The sequence below is a fragment of the Salmo salar genome, chromosome 24 (genome assembly GCF_965601325.2).
Source record: "Salmo salar chromosome 24, fSalSal1, whole genome shotgun sequence".
Taxonomy (NCBI): Eukaryota; Metazoa; Chordata; class Actinopteri; order Salmoniformes; family Salmonidae; genus Salmo; species Salmo salar.
The window spans coordinates 8,227,896-8,243,610 of record NC_138314.1 but is presented as its reverse complement, the minus strand read 5'-3'; the positions used below and the strand labels follow the sequence as shown (position 1 = coordinate 8,243,610).

The 15,715-nt window shown below is 42.9% G+C and overlaps 1 protein-coding gene and 1 non-coding gene across 2 annotated transcripts; both read right to left on the bottom strand.

The window, feature by feature from the left end:
* Positions 1 to 2,318: 2,318 nt before the first annotated feature.
* On the bottom strand, positions 2,319 to 9,022 carry LOC106585179 (small ribosomal subunit protein mS27). Its single transcript, XM_014171101.3, has 11 exons — positions 8,901 to 9,022; positions 8,485 to 8,562; positions 7,992 to 8,062; positions 7,718 to 7,776; positions 7,253 to 7,367; positions 6,413 to 6,491; positions 6,128 to 6,243; positions 5,550 to 5,652; positions 5,000 to 5,142; positions 3,487 to 3,654; positions 2,319 to 2,891 (listed from the first exon to the last, which is right to left on the bottom strand). The coding sequence occupies exons 1-11, from the start codon at positions 8,974 to 8,976 to the stop codon at positions 2,643 to 2,645; spliced, it is 1,257 nt and encodes a 418-aa protein (XP_014026576.1). The 5' UTR covers positions 8,977 to 9,022; the 3' UTR covers positions 2,319 to 2,642.
* Positions 9,023 to 15,015: 5,993 nt separating this feature from the next.
* On the bottom strand, positions 15,016 to 15,097 carry trnas-acu (transfer RNA serine (anticodon ACU)). The gene has a single exon. It is a non-coding gene; the product is annotated as a tRNA-Ser (tRNA).
* Positions 15,098 to 15,715: the final 618 nt, after the last annotated feature.

The window sequence follows — 15,715 nt, the reverse complement described above, 5'->3', positions numbered from 1 at the left end:
CTGAGCATTGCACTCACACCTTCTTCTTTCCCTGGTATGAAATAAAATATGCAATAACAGCAAGTTGTCCTTTGGGTTTGCATAATGTTTCTCAGCTAAAACTATTGGCAAAGAGCAAAATGTTATTTTCACACACAGCACTTGTTGCAAGGGGCATGTAGACTACTGTTTTTGGAAGAAGGGGAATAGGGAGAGAAATGAGAGCAATGAGAGTAATCTCATTTGTAAATGCAGAGTTTGTGTGTACTACTGAGTGCAATATTCTGTAAAAACACACCGCAATATGCACATCCTCAAGCCCTCATGACAACTCAGTTTGATCTTATTTGCCTTCATTAATCTCTTAGCAGGCTTTAAAATGTTAAATATGCAGCATTTTCTTTGACGGATTACTGAAGATTAATAAACCCAGTATCCCGAGACACCAGTGCTGCCAGTTGCTGAGCCAAGAAAAACACCCTAGCAGCATCTTATCCTATAATCTGTTTTTAAGAATTTAGACACAGCAACATACTGGGAAAAGTTGTCATGTCACCAGCTGCAAAAAATGTTCCCTTTCCCATTACATCTGTATATCACATCTATAAATCGAGAGAGACAGAGAAGAGTTCCCAAAGCTTAAACTTGTAATCCCAGAAAAGATGCAGCACAGGGGAGGAATAGAATAACATGAGTATTTGTTGATCAAGCATTTGTGAGGACCCAACGGTCGTTTCACAGGGGTGATGGAACACTCTTCTTAAAGGCCCAGCGCAGCCAAAAATGTGATTTCCTGTGTTTTATATACATCTACACACAATGAGGTTGGAATAATACTATGAAATTGTGAACATAATGATAATGCCCTTTTAGTGTAAGAGCTGTTTGAAAAGACTGTGTTGGTGGGATGGAGCTTTGGCTTGCCTGGTGATATCACCAGGTGGTAAATTAGTAGACAAATAAGACAGTTCCAAACCTCTCTGCCAATAACAGCTAGTTTTCAGTTTTAAGGTACTTTATTCTTGCTTAAGCAAAAATCTTGCTTAAGAAATGTATCTTTGCTAAGAAGCTATTTTTGTTTCTTTTTGACCATTTTCATTCAAAATAATCACAGTAAGGTACTTTATTGTTACCCAGAAATGATTTGATACGGAGATAAAAATGGCCGCATTGGACCTTTAAGTCAGAGACTTTCTCACAGTTTTTAAGTAGCCAACAATCTTTGATGTCATAATCGGAAAATGTGTTTCAATCAGATGACATACAGTTACTGCTTGTCTGATGGAATGTTGTGTGTTTTATAACATAAAAACAGATCCAATCCATGGGAATTTGCAAATGGCAGATCTAGTAGGATATAACTATTTTTAGCAAATAAAAGGTTCCGACTACCTCTCAGGGAGTCAATATGGAGCCTCCACACAACAATGACTCTTGTTTGTGACTTAAAAGTATTTGTACTGTCTATTCAGCTTAGTCTACATAACAGGCAGTTTCCCAAGCCCATGCCATGAATGCTCAATAGTTGTAGCATTATGTGGAATGAACACATTATGTGAGCCACAACAGTTATTTTTCCCCATTGATGACTTATCTCCCCCCAAATGAAAAAAACAACAGGGATAACTTACCCAGAAATGTTTTCGCCTGTGGTATTTGAGTAGGCTATGTTGCAGTTTACTAAAGTCTCAATACATAATTCATACTTTACCGTTATGCCACTGTTTTGATACACAATACAATTTTCCAGACGTCACAGAAAGACCTCTCAACTTCTAAAACAGAGCCAAGCAATACACCTATGATCTGGATCTACGATAGTGTGCTTTTCTTTGTGGTTGTGGCCTACAGATAAGGCTAAGAAATGCAACTGTATTCATGCCTGCGTAAAGGACACATTTTGTTTTCCCTAGATCATTCATCAGCTCCCCTAGGATTGTATAACATGGGATTCATTCCCCTGGGAGAAAACACACGCACGCGCACACAACAGCGCACACGGCCTGCATGTACGTTCACAAACACCTCATTCTGAGAGACGAGAGGAAAAGGAGTGGGAGGATTTCCCCCGCTTTTCTTATTTTCGGCTTACATGAGGTCATAGTGACCATCAGGCTTAACAATCACTAGACTGGAGCTAGACCAATCACATCATGTTGATGTCCACAACAGGAAATACAACATACTTTCAAGAAAAGTAAAAACAAATCTCAAGAAAACAAAGCTAAGGACAAAACAGAGGTTATGAGTATTACGTGTAAAACCACTTAAAAGTTATAACTACAAACTAAGTCTTTGCTTTGTTTATATTTGTGTATAAATAATCAAGAAAAGAATCATTATTTGAAGATCACAGTAATTTAATAGACAAACTTCCATTATGGGGAGTTTTGATCTTGTTTACAGTATATTGCTAAACTGCGAATGCAATTTGTACAAAAGACAAATACTTGATTTTTTGCTTTTCACGTACAGATGATATTATTATTTCAAATATGACCCACGCTTCTTGTGTATGTTTCACTGAAGACGTTGTACGGACCCAACAATTTATGAAAAAGCACCAGTACTATGTATTGATGCTTTGTGGTGGTAGAAACTGCAGGGGACGCACCCTCGTTGTAGAGTGAGCCCCAGTGGAAGGGGTCAATCCAGCCGTTTGTTCAGCCCTGCATTGCAGCTGCCTTAGCTGCCTGATGGGCCCGTCTCTCCTCCTCAGCCCTCTCCCTCATCTCTTTCTCCCTTCTGATGAGCTGCTGCCTCTCTGCCTCCCACTCCCCCACCTTTCTCTGGTACTGCTCCATGTCAGGGCCCTCTGCTGAGGCTAGGCTCTGCTGGACCAGGCTGGAGACCAGCACCTGCAGGGGACTAGGGTCCACCTTTCCCCTGGACTGGAGCTGCCCACTCAGATCCTACACAGGGCCAGAGAAGATGAGGTGGTGAGCGATGGTGTGATTTATAAAAGGAGGCATTAAGGCCTAGATTCAATCAGTACAAGTGTTAACCCGGCGATAGCCGACACCCGCATAGCTGATGTTTTGCCTGGTGTCGGACGGTGTAATTGCGTTGGAGCTATCAAACCGGTGAGCAGCTGCTCTTGTGATTGTCACGATGAGGATTTATTTTAGCCTAATCAAGGTGTAGGCCTAGATTACATCACACATTCCAGTGTTCGAACTGGTAAACACGGCTGCATGGGATTCCTACTAATGAGACTCCGTGCAGCCAAAGGCATTGTCCGCGATAGTTATACCGGAAGCCGCTTGTGGATTTAACAGCTCTAACGCGGTTCCACCTCTGACACCGTCAAAACACATGCTATGCGGGTGTCGTCTGGCGCCAATCTAATTGAATCGAGCCCTAAGTGTAACTGTCGTTTGTTGTAAATTATGAGTGCTTAATAGCAATTTATTCAATTGATCAAAACAAGTAATCTGTAACACAACATACATGCAGTCCATACACAGGCTCTTCCCTTGTTTGATTGATCTTCCCTTTGCCCAGTACCTTAAACCTGCTGGCATAGAGGGGTAGCTTATCTCTCTCTGCCTGGTCGTCCTCATCCACCTCCTCCTCCTCTTTCTTCCCCTCCTCTCCTCCTGACTCGTCATCCTCTCCAGAGGAGGAGTCTGAGGCAGAGGACAGGTCCTGCAACAGACCCTCCAGGTAATCCACCTAGGAGAAACAAACAAACACACACACACACACACACACACACACACACACACACACACACACACACACACACACACACACACACACACACACACACACACCACAGGTGTAAGGAAACACACAGACGCAACTGGGACAGGCGGACATGCACTGACAGACCGACACGGTAACTCTGGAGCAATGAGCATCCCCTCACAGGAGTCCATCAGGACAAAAGACTGACAGACCGACACGGTAACTCTGGAGCAATGAGCATCCCCTCACAGGAGTCCATCAGGACAAAAGACTGACAGACCGACACGGTAACTCTGGAGCAATGAGCATCCCCTCACAGGAGTCCATCAGGACAAAAGACTGACAGACCGACACGGTAACTCTGGAGCAATGAGCATCCCCTCACAGGAGTCCATCAGGACAAAAGACTGACAGACCGACACGGTAACTCTGGAGCAATGAGCATCCCCTCACAGGAGTCCATCAGGACAAAAGACTGACAGACCGACACGGTAACTCTGGAGCAATGAGCATCCCCTCACAGGAGTCCATCAGGACAAAAGACTGACAGACCGACACGGTAACTCTGGAGCAATGAGCATCCCCTCACAGGAGTCCATCAGGACAAAAGACTGACAGACCGACACGGTAACTCTGGAGCAATGAGCATCCCCTCACAGGAGTCCATCAGGACAAAAGACTGACAGACCGACACGGTAACTCTGGAGCAATGAGCATCCCCTCACAGGAGTCCATCAGGACAAAAGACGGACGCGAAAACAAACACACGCAGACAATGACACACACAATTAATATTTCCTGTCTGTCCTGATCTACACAGAGTCATCAGTTCTGACACGGTCCTGCTTTTCTGGCAAACCTGGTTTGGTTCCCAAAGTCTCACAGATTCTCACAGATTCCCCCTGGTCTCCAGACTCCACTAAATCACATTACTCTGCTCAGAGTTGAACTGCTGAACTCGACAGGGCTAGAGGAGCACTGCACCAGGGTGCGTTGACGTGCGTCTGGGTATAAATAACCCAGATATGACAGTCTCAACACTAAGCCCTGGAGATAAACCCTCAGACTGTGTCATACCCTGTACCTGAAAAGTAACAGCTCTCTACTGCCACCAGGTTGGTGTCATATGCTCATTGGGTTATTTGCAGCATTTGATGAGTAAAATGAGATTGTAAACAATCAGCTAAACTGTACAGGCTTCTTATTCATGATAATGCTTTATCATGAGTTAGTCTTATACTTGTATAATGTGTTACTAATGATCTTGTTAGATACTGATTTAGTGATTGTAAAAAGTACAGCACTAAGACAGGTATTGGTAAGTACATACGGCATCCTTTGATAGTTTGCCATCTCCAGGAGCGGCAGCTACTCTCTCCATGACGGCCAGGGCCCGGCCTAGATACCCTGGGGTCCACATCAGAGGCATGCCCCTGAACACAGCATGGATCCCTGCCGCCATCTCCACCTTACCTAGAGACAGACAGACAGACAGACAGACAGAGACAGACAGAGACAGACAGACAGACAGACAGACAGACAGACAGACATACACAGACAGACAGACAGACAGACAGACAGACAGACAGACAGACAGACAGACAGACAGACAGACAGAGAGAGAGAGAGAACGAGAGAGAGAGAACGAGAGAGAACGAGAGAGGAGCAGGAAGAGGAAACTATCAGAGATGTGATCAGCACGACATGACAACCAGACCATGCGGTTTTGGAGAGGTTGATTTCAATGTTTGACAAGAGGATAAAGCAGGGTTTCCTGAGAAATCCTCATCCTTCTGCTATCAACAAATGGTTAGGAACATGAGGAAAGGCTATGGCTTGTTTTAGGACCAGAAGTATGGTCTGACTGGGGGAATACATACCTAGTAAAGCACAGCCCAGCAGTTGAGCGCTGAGGCCTATAGAGCCGTCCTGCTTCAGACCAGATATCAGCAGCGATGCTCCCAGAGCCCTCTCGTCTGACATCTGCACAGTCAACCAACACAACATACACTTATGCTTCAGACAACATTTGAAAATAGCATAATGACCGACTTCCACAGAAATACAGTAACTGTGGCTGCTAAATTTAAACTGATACATTTTGCACTTGTCTTTTCCTACTAGCACTGACTGGTGAGGGGAAAATCTACTTGCTGCGACTGTGATAAGTTGTCTCACCTAGCAATCTTAAGATGAACGCACTAATGTAAGTCGCTCTGGATAAGAGCATCTGCTAAATGACTAAAATATAAAAAATGTAAATATCCATATTTTTCAAGGGGAATGATGTTGTCCTGGGATCATAGTGACCTTCTCTACACACATACGCCCTCCTTACGTTACCAACAATCATTACTTTCTACAGAATCCAGACACTCCAAATTTTCTTTGGCACGATAACTTCTCCAGACATGTTGGTACACATAAAGTACAGAGCAGAGAATGCTACTTTACTTACGCTGAGCTCTGGTTTGGTTGCTAGGTAATTGCTAAGTGCATACAGGGACAGGATCTGTGTGGTGGGCAGATCAAAAGACTCCTGAAGCATCACCTCTTCCACGACAGAACAGGCACCTGCAGAAGAGGAACAACCTTGTGAAGTTTTAAGCTACATGTCATATGTGTGACTGTGATGGCTTAGTTTTGTGGCTTAGCTTTGTTTAACTGAGTTTTTCCAAAGGGGGTCTGGGATAACTTTACAGTTTGACAGATATTTCAGCTTCCGAAGTCAGAGACTCTTTACCTTTGAAGTCTTCATCTTTTATGAAGGAATCTATCAGAATGTTGAACGTGAAATCATCTGGGAACATTCCATATTGCACCTAAATACAGAAACAGAGAACGGTTAAAATCTTTCCGAAAGCACAATATCATAGTCAACCTCAGAAATTGAGGTGGTCAAACTCTTTAGAATGTAGATTTTCAAAAGGCACTGTGTATTGGACAATTACCATTCTAGGTAGAACATTAATGAGAATGTTATGGTCATGGAACATTGGGTACCAACATGGAGGACAGTTTGTGACACTGTGTTTCTATACTCGGAGTTGATATTCACGTCATAAAAGGAATTCCCCTCGACCATCCCCACAAATTGGGTAAAACATTCTTTACCATTGATACCCAGTGTAAAAAAAAAGCCAACTTCGTTGTCAGTTTTTGTTATACAGAAATAAAAAAACATGCTGCTGTATTGTTCATGTCCAAGTAACCAGATCAAAAAATCACGGCCTTTGGTAGCTTAATGTTCCAGTCGGTAGCTAGCTAGCACTCACTAACTCACATGGCTGCTAGCACCATCATGAAAAGGGCATGAGGGAAGCCCCACAATATCAGGTGTTTTAGTATTGAGAACGCACGGGAGCAGGTAATGTTGAAAAGTAATCTTTTGACATGTTGTACTTTTCTTAAAATGTAGTTGAATTTGTAATTGACTAAAACAAGCAGACAACAAGAAAATGTCAAGTTTTTGAAGTGAGCCAATGGGGTAACCTAGCTAACCACAGGTTGTTTTCACCATTTACATTCTATCTATCTAACACCGAGTGGGACTATGGCTCTGCTTAGCATAATGTAGTCCTACCTTGTTCTTGAGTGTGTGCAGGGCCTTGTCTCTGGCCCCGTATCTGAGACACTGTCTGACCCAGCTGTGGACAGTCCAGTCTCTGAGGTACCAACAGTTTGGGCTGTGGCGAAATCTACAGGAGAGAGAAGAGAGATGTTCAGACATAAAAAACAAGAACAAACAAGACATGAACGTTTATGACTTCTGTTATGTCATTATTCTGACGCTTTTATGCAGCATAAGTCAAGTCAAGCGTAACCGCTTAACCCATAGGCTTGCAATCACATAAGAAACAGATTCCAGAGGAGGGGAGAACAGGGAAGCTCTTAAGACAGCATCGAAGCACAGAACAAACATGCATGTGACTGAACATAAACACACCATAAAAAACTTTGGAAGAAAACAGAGGTCAGAAGACAGTGGCCAGGAAGTGAACACCCTAACAACGAAAATAACATAACAGGGCATGCAAATTAGGCTTACTTATACAGATAGTACTCTGCTTGATCAACCTCTTCTCTTGACGATATGTTGTCAACAAACTGAAAAAGAAAATACACAGATATGGTTATTATTTCATCCCGTTGACTACAGTTTGATCCGAACATAAATCATATTAGTCATATTATTTATATCTTACCCAACATGTCATTGGTGTACCAGATATGACAATGAAGTAGTTTGCTACAGCAGACACTGTTTGACAGACATACAAGCTACAAGGATGAAATCTCTCGGTACTCTAGCATGCTCTTACACGTGATATTGACAGGGAGCTGACAGGGAAGTTCCGGTCATACGTCCTATCCATCAAGGTGGCCAACAACGCTGTAGGATGACATGTTCATATTCAGCTTTACTTTCACATTTCACAAGAGCTAGACTTGCTGAAACTTTCTGCCATTTAAATATATGACTTAAATCTTCAAAAGACTTTACAGTACTAATAACACAGTACAGTATCTGTCCATGTGTAGCTAAGACTGCCCCCCTGTGTTAATTTAGTGCACACATTCACAGACATTGTCACTGACTTGACAGTTACATCTTCAGTACTACTTATGCACAGAATAACAAATATATTCACACGTAGATCACTGCGTCTCCCAAAACTAAAATGCAACTGATGTCATGTCCACTTGACAGCTAAAACGTGTGACATAAATGGTTGAGGCCCACCTTTCATTTGTTGTGCTGGGTAGGGACAAAGAGAATTGTTAGCAATGAGTGTCTTTGGGTAGCTGTCTTACCCAGATTTTGATGATCTTTCTCTCTTGCGTCCCATAATTTGGTGTCTGTGTATGCTGTGGAAAGTAGACATCTTCTGGCTGTAGGACATAAACAAGAATGACCACACGTTACATAGAGTAGACAATGGACTCTGAAGGTAACATGCACAATGCAATTTATTGCGATTACAGTACAAGCAAATACTAAGTAAAATTTTGAACAAACGGGATAAGATGCATCTTATTTAGTTTAGCTAGTTAGGAGTTAGGCTAGGTCAGAATGGGTTCATTATACGTAGCTAGCTAGGTAGCCACCTGGCTAGCCTGCTAGCTACTTGCCTGGCAAAACACAAATAGTTCGGACAAACAGTGAATCAATCAATGATAGAAAACGTTACTGATTGAAATACTTATTTTTTAGTATTCAAAAAATGTACCTATAAAACGGTGACTTCCACATTTATGGATAACTTTGACAGCTCCTAAACAACGCTTCAAAGTGTAGGCTGCCATCTTGGGACGATACCAATATATGACAGAGGGGAGCAACACTGTCGAGTGAGAGAGAGCCTTACTCAAATACATGTTTAATGCGAACCGTAACACCATGAAAAACAGTACATATAATACTGAAAGAGAAACTGTGTTATTTTTTTTATAAATGCTATAATTATGTATGTCTAATAAAAAATATCAAACATAATATTAGAATGAAACCCTTTACATCTATTGGTACGGCCTCAAGTGCCTGTTATGGTGAATGTCAATTGTCCCAGTGGCAAATTCATTGGTAATAGGTAGGCCTGTCTGATCAAACCCATCAATGATTTTATTTATTTGATTATATCAAAAAGTCGTTTCAAAGGTCTAGATTTTATGTGCAGACTGCAGAGTCATTCAGACTGATGATGGCTCCGCTCCAGTTAATTTATGGCTCTTCCAGTTCTTCCAGGAATGGGCAACATTGATCCATAAAACCAATAGAGATAGATAGATAGCTAATCTTTATATCTGTGCTATTATATCGTCTGTGCCAGCCTGGGCTGCTCCATTGAGCGCTACAACCCATAGAAATCCCACCCAGGTGACTACTTTAAAATGACTCAGGCATGGCTTAGTCTCTGAATGGCGCTACCCATGCTAACACGCCCTTTTGGCCACTACAGGCCTCAGTCATTCTCTATGATAAAACCACAGTTTCTAAACCATATTTGATAAAAACCCTACTGAATCGAAGGGAATGGGAAACACTGTAAACTCCACACTATTGTAATGTTAGGATGGGTGATTATGGGAATCTTATTCATTAGGCACCAATAGGTACAGTGGGGCAGCGGTCTAAGGCACTGCATTTCAGTGCTAGAAGGGTCACTACAGGCCGTGGTTCGATCCCGGGCTGTATCACAACCGTCCGTGATCGGGAATCCCATAGGGCGGGGCACAATTGCCCCAGCATCGTCCAGGTTAGGGGAGGGTTCTTAACTGATTTGCTGGTTAAATAAATTATTATTTTCCAAATCAAAACAGTTTTTTTTTTTTTATGTTGTGCCTTAATGAAAAGAACCCTGATGTCATACCCTGCTCTCTGTCACCTGTTCAGGTACTGTGGCTGCGGATGAGCTGAAGAAACAGCAGGTTCTCCTCCCACAGATCTCAGCTGCCCTGGCAAGACTCTTTTGCTTCCCCTGCAAAAAAAGGAGCCAAAAAGTAGTTGTGCAGGTATCAACACCAACTTATTTCAGTGCACCTTCCACCGCTCCACAAACCCAGAGCAAACAGAAGAGGGAGACAAACACATCTTCTTCTTGATTTTTATCAGGCCCACTAGGCTACAAATTCTGAAGTGCGTTTTGCTGTGTATAGTGCATCATTATTTTGACTAATCACTGTGCCAGTCATACAGCCAGTGTAGGATATACTGCCCTAACTGTATTGCAATTGACACAATAAGAGTTACTGTAACTAATAACAAAAAAATGCATCCCACCCTGACTCCACCACTCAAATATAAGCTACCTCAAATGTAAGAGATGACGCCCCTTTAATGGCTTAATCTTCTCTTAATCCTTTAAATGACTTAATTTAACAATACAAAGGTAATGCATAGGCCAGGCCTTTCTAACCAAAGACCATATGGCTGCTAAAGTAGCTTCTAATGTATTCGTGTCAAATCATAGTCCTTCACCTTGAACCAATGTTTTTATATTCAAAACATAGTGTAATCTATTTGTTTACTAGGGGACGATCCTTGACTCTGATTATGTGAACTTCTTGGCCCAAGGTCTAGGCAGGTGACAGGTCATGTCCTGGGTGGGTCTCTGTTATTAAACAAAAGCGGGAAGAATTTCTGCACCCTTTAGTACACTGACCACCAAAACAGGAAGTCCCTACCTGAGAACCGTGCCAAAGAGAACACACAGGAATTGAAGCGTTTTAGCAACACAGTTGCTGCAGACATAACTCTGTCCCTCATCCCGAGACATACATTATGGCCTCTGTGAAACTTTACAGGGAGAGCTTTGAGTTCCAGCTGTGTGTTCCTGGCAATAGTGAATGAAGAGAGGTAGAGAGGCCACACACCCCACTTAGTCTTACAACATTTACATAAAGACCCTACAACACCATCTCTACACATTATGCATTGATTCAGGTAGACACAATACGATTTATCCTTGCAGTTTGATATTCTACCAGGTTATGAGAATTTACCCTCCAAGTCTAAAAATGTTTTATCTCAGTGACTGTGAGGTGGAGATAAAGAATCCAGAAGTAGTATTTTTCAGTACCAAAACTTTCATCCCGTAAACCGGTTCCTCTTTATTCTAAGAAAGATTTAGCCTGATTTGTGTGTACACTGTACTGTAAAAAGTATGAAAATGTATGTACTCGCTACTGTAAGTCACTCTGGATAAGAGTGTCTGCTAAATGTACCACCGCTGAATTTGTACAGTTCAACTGAGCCATTCATGGTGATTACTGATTAATACATTATTGCTATATTTTAGTAGATGCTCTGGATGACATACATGAGCAATTTGGGTTAAGTGTGTTGCTCAAGGGAACATTGACAGATCTTTCACTTAGTCGGCTCTGGGATTTGAACCAGCAACCTTTCGGTTACTGGCCCAAAGCTCTTAACCTCTAGCTACCTGCCGCACAGATTATACATACATAATGTCAAACTGCACACTGACATACACTCAGGATATGAGGCAGGTCCTCACCAGACATCACCGGCAACAACGTCGCCTTTGGGCGTCGCTGGACCAGACAGGACTGGCAAAAAGTGCTCTTCACCGACAACTCGCGGTTTTGTCTCACCAGGGGTGATGGGCGGATTCGCGTTTATCGTCGAAGGAATGAGCGTTACACCGAGGCCTGTACTCTGGAGCGGGATCGATTTGGAGGTGGAGGGTCCGTCATGGTCTGGGGCGGTGTGTCACAGCATCATCGGACTGAGCTTGTTGTCATTGCAGGCAATCTCAATTCTGTGCGTTACAGGGAAGACATCCTCCTCCCTCATGTGGTACTTTTGATTTTGACCCCCCCTTTGTTCAGGGACACATTATTCAATTTCTGTTAGTCCCATGTCTGTGGAACTTGTTCAGTTTATGTCTCAGTTGTTGAATCTTGATATGTTCATATAAATATTTACACATGTTAAGTTTGCTGAAAATAAACGCAGTTGACAGTGAGAGGACGTTTCTTTTTTTGCTGAGTTTAGTTTAGAGCCTGCTGGACTACAACCCAGTTTGGGACTCTGATGACAGTTAAACCCGTGGTGCAAGGACACAAACATCCCTATTAGAACAGACAGACTGTACAGGTCTGTACTCTACTGTGCTCTAATGTAGTGCACTGTACTCTACTCTACTGAACTATAGTTTACATTTCTTTACTGTACTGTACTCTGCTGTGCTCTACTGTACTATACTCTACTGTGCTGTACTGTGATGTTCAAACTTGTGAAACATAGATGTCTGTGATTGGTTCAACAATATAAAGACTACAAAACCCAATTTATAGTCTGCAACACCCAGTTTGGGGCTCTAATGACAGTTAAAACTGAGGTGCAAGGACAGTAACATCCCCATGAGAACAGACAGACCTGGCCAAGGGAGAAGAAAGGAACTGAAAAATTTACATTGAATAAGCAAGAGGAAGAGTCTGTTTTTGAAAAGAGAAGAGGTTGTATCAACCATTTTAGATAACATCCTAACCATAACACATTAGGTAGAGGGACACAAAATGGTGCTCTGTAGTAACTGCCTGCAGCTCTAGCTGTTGTTGTTCAATACATTTACCAAAATATATCTGGCTTTGAAATCGAATACAGCTTTGTTATGGTGATTGATCCTGGTTCATCATTAGATTAACACCATACTGCCTGATTTGTAAAAGCACAACCTTTTCAGACCAATCACTAACAGCCACATCAACCTTTTTTTCAGCCACAGGACACATTTTCCCATCAGAGTGAATGACTAATTTACCAGAGTCCCTTATTCCTGACTCCCCCAATGGTTTCACTTCAGCAGAACCTGTGTGAGAGTGAACACCACTACCTCATTGAGAGGTCTTCTCTCTGTGCTCTATCAGGAGCAAGTAGACGTTGCCCTTAACTGCTGATCTATAGTCAGTTTTTCATTTTCCCTCTCATGACTAAGGTTCGGATAGGGTGAAGTTGAGCTGATCGTAGATCTGTGCCTAGTAGGGGTAACTTCTTCCTTCTCTGTGCTTCCTTCTGTGCCATTTAGCCGATGGTTTGAATTGAAACATTTAGGTGTGGAGAGAAGAGAAGAAGAGGAGGATGTGAGAAGTTCCTCTTGACGTTTGCAGTTTCATACCTGGGATTTGGTGGTCTCTCTTAATAGAATAGGGAAGCATTGCTACTTTGTATTCTCATTTTAAAAGTAATGTCTACCACTTTACCTGAGATGACATAAATGGTGGGTTGGCTGATGCAAATGTCAAATTATCAACATGTCAGTGATCAATAGCTGGCCTTGACCTTCAAGTCAAATAGCACAGTGGATGACAAATTGCTCTTTAATCGCAAAAATAACACTTTAGATCAAACCTACAAGGACAACGCACACACTCCTACAATCAACAATAAAATGCATTATTCTGAATCACATGTGAGTGTTCAGGAGGCGTGTTGTCTGGGACACCGACAGAGTCTCGTGAACGACCGTTTGATCGGGACGTAAAAGAGGTATGGGGAGAGATGTTTTCTCTTCCGCTTCCTCTCCTTTGTGAGAGAAGCGAGAGATCTCTGTTCTCCAAGAAGAAAGTCAACTCGTTCGCAAGTCATTGTGATCATCTCTGGTTCTGTACTGTGTGGTTTTAGAGAGGAGGAAACGTGGCAGTTGGATGTTGCTGAGTCCCTGGGGGAACAGGAGATCTGAGTCTTACACTCTTATACGTTGTTATTAGTCTCTTAAGCAGACCTCCTAGTATGGGTGTCTCACTGGTTCTGCAGTCAACAATGGTACATCATTGCCTGGCCAATAAAGACAACTGTAAATTGGCCAAAGCTGAGACAGACTAGTACCCAATGCGAGACCTAAAATTCACTTTTCATTATCCTAGTGTTAAGTCATGTTTCTCTCTTATCATCAGGCATACAGTAGTTGCTATAGAAGGCACATTTGGATGTACACAGTAGATCAAAGGCAGTCATCATCAGGCCGTTCAGCCATATACGCAATGCTTTAGCAGAGTCATACAAAGAGATGGAGTTGACAAGACAGGAATGGACTACGGTCAGACTACTATACTCAACTCATTAGGCTTCATACCCTCCCAGTAAGCAAAATGAAGTATTTTCCAGGCATTGAAAATACATATTCTCCGGACGTTGAAATCAGATTAATCACTAACAGACATTGAAAATATGTATTTTGTTTGTCATTGATATTGTGGTTACATTTTCTACTGCACATACATTCCTACTGAAGTAAGCATTGTATAATAATAATATTTGTTATCCATTTAATATAGGAAAGAGGAGCCAACTGAGATTGCAATATATACTATTTATTATTGTCCTCATCTGTGACATGCACTTATGATAGCTTTCTCAAAAGCATTAAAACCAGCAACGATAATTTTCTAAGTAATACAATTTACAGAATAAACCAGCAGGCCACTTCAACTACAATAACTTTCTCAGCAATGGTTACAGAAATAGTTTTTGTTGTTGCTATGACTGCGATATGTTGTTGTTAATCTACCTTAATTGAGTGCACTGACTGTAAGTTGCTCTGGATAAGAGCGTCTGTGTCACGAATCCCACCGAAGGTGGCTCCCCTGCCTGTTCGGGCGGCGCTCGGCGGTCGTCGTCGCCGGCCTACTAGCCACCGCTGATCCCTTTTTGGTTTGTATGGTCTTATTGTTTGCACCTGTTCCCTGTTGTGTTTCTTGATTTGTGTTTATTTAAGCCTGTTTAGCCCGCCCAGGTTTGTGCGGGATTATTTCGCTGTCGTGTTATTTTGGATGTGCTGGCTGACGCCTTATTTCTCTCTCTGGACCTTTTTTTGGGTTGCTCAACGAGGATAGGATTTGAACCCATGCGTGCAGAGCACAATGTATTAGTAATCCATCGCCTTAACCACTCGGCCACCTCATCCTGTACGGGTTAAAGAATGCTCCAGCCGTTTTTCAATCCTTTGTAGACGAGATTCTCAGGGACCTGCACGGGCAAGGTGTGGTGGTGTATATTGATGACATCCTGATCTACTCCGCCACACGCGCCGCGCATGTATCCCTGGGGCGCAAGGTGCTTGGGCGACTACTGGAGCATGACCTGTACGTTACGGCTGAGAAATGTGTGTTTTCCAAACGAGCCGTTTCCTTCCTGGGTTATCGCATTTCCACCTCGGGGGTAGTGATGGAGTGTGACCGCGTTAAGGCCGTGCGTAATTGGCCGACTCCGACCACGGTAAAGGAGGTGCAGCGGTTCTTAGGGTTTGCCAATTACTACCGGAGGTTTATCCGGGGCTTTGGTCAGGTGGCTGCTCCCATTACCTCACTGCTGAAGGGGGGGCCGGCGCGCTTGCGCTGGTCAGCAGAGGCGAACAGAGCTTTCAGTCGTCTGAAGGAGCTGTTTACCGACGCTCCCGTGCTGGCTCATCCGGACCCCTCTTTGGCGTGGTGAACGTGTCCGAGACTGGGGTGGGGGCCGTGCTATCACAGCGCTCGGGCACGCTACCAAAACTCCGCCCTTGCTCTTTCTTTTCTAGGAAGC